The sequence below is a fragment of the Nerophis ophidion genome, linkage group LG15 (assembly GCF_033978795.1).
Source record: "Nerophis ophidion isolate RoL-2023_Sa linkage group LG15, RoL_Noph_v1.0, whole genome shotgun sequence".
Classification (NCBI taxonomy): Eukaryota; Metazoa; Chordata; class Actinopteri; order Syngnathiformes; family Syngnathidae; genus Nerophis; species Nerophis ophidion.
Genome location: NC_084625.1, coordinates 3,394,496 through 3,399,495, shown reverse-complemented (window position 1 = coordinate 3,399,495; position 5,000 = coordinate 3,394,496). Strand labels below are relative to the sequence as shown.

The 5,000-nt window shown below is 38.4% G+C and overlaps 1 protein-coding gene across 1 annotated transcript in view; it reads right to left on the bottom strand.

Annotated features, from left to right (window-relative positions):
• The window catches only part of zic1 (zic family member 1 (odd-paired homolog, Drosophila)), a 5,106-nt gene extending 1,029 nt beyond the window's left edge, over positions 1 to 4,077 (bottom strand). Inside the window, exon 1 of the mRNA XM_061921247.1 lies at positions 2,950 to 4,077. Coding sequence (XP_061777231.1) covers positions 2,950 to 4,000 — 1,051 coding nt within the window. The 5' untranslated portion in view covers positions 4,001 to 4,077. The remainder of the gene's footprint in view (positions 1 to 2,949) is intronic.
• Between the last annotated feature and the right edge of the window lie 923 nt (positions 4,078 to 5,000).

The window sequence follows — 5,000 nt, the reverse complement described above, 5'->3', positions numbered from 1 at the left end:
TGTTTTAGTTTGTTTTTAGGTACATATATATCATTTAAATGTATGCATATGTGTTTGTTTTGTTTTATTTGAAGGGCATGCATGATTCGTATTTATTGACGTTTTATTTAGGTAGCATGCATGTTTTAGTTTGTTTTTTAGGTACATATATATCATTTAAATATATGCATGTGTGTTTGTTTTGTTTCATTTGAAGGGCATGCATGATTTGTATTTATTGACGTTTTTTTTAAGTAACATGCATGTTTTGTTTGTTTTTAGGTAACTTTATATATCATTTAAATATATGCATGTGTGTTTGTTTTGTTTTATTTGAAGGGCATGCATGATTTTTTTATTTATTGACGTTTTTTTTAAGTAGCATGCGTGTTTTTCTTTGCATTTTTAGGTACACACACACATATATATATACATATATATGCATATGTTTTTGTTTTGCTTTATTTTTAAGGACATATTGATGTTTACATATAAATTGTTCAAGTTTATGCACGCATGTTTTTTTTTTGGTTTTTTTCTGGGGACATTTTTATATTTTTTGTTTACTTTCCATTTTAGGGACGTGCATATTTTGTATTCGATTACGTGTTTTTTTTTAAGCAGCATGCATGTTTTTTTAGGGACATATAATGCAAGTAAATGCATTTGTTTTTTTATGCATACATGTTTTTTTTGTTTGTATGTTTTTAAGCGTATTTATGTTGTTTGTTTACTTTTAATTTTAGGGGTCTACATTATTTTATTCATTTAGCATGCATGTTTTCTTTTGTTTTGTTAGAGACATGCATATATATATATATACATATATATATGTGTGTATTATTCAAGTATACACATATATTATTTTTATGCATGCATGTTTATGGTTTGTTTTTGTTTTTAGTAGCGTATTTCTGTTTTTTCTTTACTTTTCATGCATGTTTTTTGTTTTGTTTTTAGGGTCATGCATATAAAATTAGACTTGAATTATTCAAATTAGCATATGTTTTTTATGCATGTTTGTTTTGTTTATTGTTTACTTTTAATTTTAGGGGAATGCAGACTTTTATTTATTCACGTATTTTTTTAAACACACTTAGACTTAGACTTTTATTATTCAAGTATATGAATATGTTTTTTAATGCATATATTATTTTAGTTATTGTTTACTTTTCAATTTAGGGGCATGCATGATTTTATTGAAGTATTTTTCAAGGTGGATGCACTATTAAGCAGCATGCATGCTTTCTGAATATTATATAATAATCAAGTATATGTTTTTGTTTGGCATATTTATATTTTTTATTGACTTGTCATTTATTTACGTAATTTTTTAAACATCATGCATGTTTTTGTGTTGCATATTACAATTAGACTTAGACTTTTATTATTCACGTATATGCATATGTTTTTTATGCATATGTGTTTTTGTTTATTGTTTACTTTTAATTTTAGGGGCATGCATACACAATTAGACTTACACTTTTATCATTCAAGTATATGCATATTTTTTTATACTATATGTTTTTGTTTATTGTTTATCATGCATATTCTTCAAGGTGCATGCATTATTAAGTAGTTTGCTTTTTGTTTTTTTCAGGGACATGCTACTATATATTAATCAAGTATGTTTTTGTTTTTTAGAGGCGTTTTTATGTTTGTTTTTTGTTTACTTTTCATTTTAAGGGCATGCATACTTTTCAAGTTGCCTGCATTATTAAGTAAAATGCATGTTTGTTTGTTTTTTTAGGGGCATGCATATTTTCATTTATTGACGTTTTTTTAAAGGTGTGTACATTGTTTTTTGTAGCCAGCATGCATAAATATTACTATAATTAAAGTTCATCTTTTTGTTTCGTTTTTTTATGTTTTTTTTTAACTTATCACGCATATTTTAATTTATTTACTTTTTTTTTAAAGGTGCACGCATTTTTTTTTGAGGCATATAAATTATCATAATTACAGTTTGTGTTTTTGTTGCGTATTTTTAGAGGCGTTTTGATGTTAGTTTTCAACTTTTCATGCATATTTTCATTTATTGACGTTTCTTTTAAAGGTGCAGGCATTATTTTTTTGGAGCCAGCATGCATATATATTATCATAATTAAAGTTAATGTTTTTGTTTCGTTTTTTAGAGGCGTATTTATGTTGGGTTTGTTTTTTTTTTCAACTTCATGCAGATTTTCATTTATTGACGTTTTTTTTAAAGTTGCATGCATTATTTTTTTGTAGGCAGCATGCATGAATACTATTATTGTTTTTGTTTCTTTGTTTTATGTTTTTTTACTTTTCATGCATATTTTAACGTTTTTTCAAAGGTACATGCATTATTTTGTTGTAGTCCATATGCATATATATTATTATTATTCTAGTTTATGTTTTTGTTTCGTTTTTTTTTTAAACTTTTCATGCATATTTTCATTTTTTGACATTTTTTAAAGCTGCATTCATTTTTTAATGTAGCCAGCATGCATGTATATTATTATTATTGAAGTGTATGTTTTTGTTTCGTTTTTTTATGTTTTTTTTTTTTACTTTTCATGCATATTTTCATATTTTAACGTTTTTTCAAAGGTGCATGCATTATTTTGTTGTAGCCCATATGCATGTATATTATTATTATTCTAGTTTATGTTTTTGTTTCGGGTTTTTTTAAACTTTTCATGCATATTTTCATTTTTTGACATTTTTTAAAGCTGCATTCCTTTTTTAATGTAACCAGCATGCATGTATATTATTATTATTCAAGTGTATGTTTGTTTTCGTTTTTTATGTTGTTGTTTTTTAACTTTTCATGCATATTTTCATGTATTGACATTATTTTAAATGTGCATGCATTATTTCTTTGGGAGATAGCATGCAAATGAATTAATATTATTCAAGTATAGTTGTTTTTTTTGTTTGTTTTGTTTTTTTGGGTGTGCGCAAATCCAGCGGTGAAGCCATTTCCCCGCGCGCGCGCGCGCTTACCGGTGTGCGTCCGTTTGTGGATTTTCAGGTTTTCCGAGCGCGCGAAGACTTTGCCGCAGCCCGGGAAGGGACAGGGGAAGGGTTTCTCTCCGGTGTGGACGCGGATGTGGTTGACCAGCTTGTACTTGGCCTTGAAGGGCTTGCCCTCCCGGGAGCAGTCCTCCCAGAAGCAGATGTGGTTGGTCTGCTCGGGGCCGCCCACGTGCTCCACGGTGAGGTGCGTGACCAGCTCGTGCATGGTGCTGAAGGTCTTGTTGCAGGACTTCTTGGGACTGGCCAGCTGCTCGGGCTCGACCCACTTGCAGATGAGCTCCTGCTTGATGGGCTGCCGCATGTAGCGGAAGAAGGCGCCGGCGCCGTGGTGCGCGGCCATGTTCATGTTCATGTTCATGTTCATGTTCATGTTCATGTTCATGTTCATGGCGCCGTAGCCGTGGAGCGGCGTGGGCGCGTAGTCGGAGCGCGGGCTGCTGACGTGGCCGTACTGCTCGCGGCCGTACACGTCGCCGCCGAAGCCCAGCCGCATCTGGCCGTTGACGTGCACGTTGGAGGAGGCGTGGCCCGCCGCCTGCTCGTGGAGCCCCGGGAAGAGCAGGTGCGCCGCCGCCGCCTCCGAGTGTCCGTGCGCGCCCGCCGCCGCCGCCGCCGCGAAGCCCCCGGAGGCGAAGAGGCTGTGCTGCGCGCCCGCCGCCGCCGCCTCGCCGAAGCCGCGGTTGCGGAACAGAAAGTCCCGCGTGGAGTTGAAGGTGGAGTAGGAGCCCACGTGGCCCGGGTGGTGGTGGTGGTGATGGTGGTGGTGGCCCAGGGCGGCGTAGCCGGGCGCCTGCGCGGAAAAGGCCGCCGTCTGGCCGCCGTCGTGCGCGCCGTGGTTGATCTTGAAGGCGCCCATGCCGTCCGCGAAGGGGTTGATGCCCAGCGCCACTTCGCGCTCCGACGCCTCGCCCGCCGCCGCCGCCGCAGCCGCCGCCGCCGCAGCCGCCGAGTGATGCCGAGTGGAGCCGAAGGTGGTGACTCCGATGGCGGGGTACTGGGGTCCTGCGTCCAGGAGCATGGCGTGTCGAGCGAGGAGTGAACCCACGCGGGAAGACGTCGCGCACACGGATGGCTCTTCCCCTCCCCTCCACCCCCCTCAAAAAAAAAAAAAAAAAAAAGCAAAACAAATCCACCAAAACCTTCTTGTGGACTTTCTACGGCGCGTCGGACGCACCCCCCTCCCCACGCGCGCAACACAACAACAACAACCCACGCGTGGATTTTTTTTTTTTTTTTTTTCTTTCCTCCTCTTTTCTCCCCGTGGCGCGACTTTCACCTCCTCGGTCAGACGGCGAGCGGCAGACTGATAGTCGCAATCATTCCTGCAGATAAATGAATTGCAAAGACAACAGCGTCCAGCCCTGATCAATGGGAGGAGGGGGGGGGGGGGGGGCGGTCACGTGGGGGGGCCGGGACCAGCCCTCATTGGCTGATCCCCGCCCCCAAAAAGAACCCCCGTCCCTCCACCTCCCCCCAATAATAATCCACGTAGCGACGACATATTTGGTTTTACTTTCACTATCCAGCAAGCCACTTTCCATCCATCCATCCGTTTTTACTACCGCTTGTCCCTTTTTTTCCACTTTGCACAAATATTAAAAAAAAAAAAAAAAAAAGCATTATTGGTCACGTGATACCAAACGGGCTTAATGTACATTTTAAAAATAAAAAAAACATTTAATGGAATAAATGATACGTTAAAAACAATTAAAAGGACTAGCATAAATGTGCATTGAATGTGAAATAAAAATAGAAATTAAAAAAAATATTTGCACATTTTCTGCGGTGAGGTGGCGACTTGTCCGGGGTGTACGCCGCCTTCCACCCGATTGTAGCTGAGATAGGCTCCGGCACCCCCCAGCCACCCCAAAGGGAAAAAGCGGTAGGAAATGGATGGACGGATTTGCACATTTTGTATACATTTAGAAATAATACATTAAAAACAATTAAAATCACTTGAAATGTTAGCATAAATGAAATATAAATACATTTTGAAGTAAATAAAACAAATATATGTA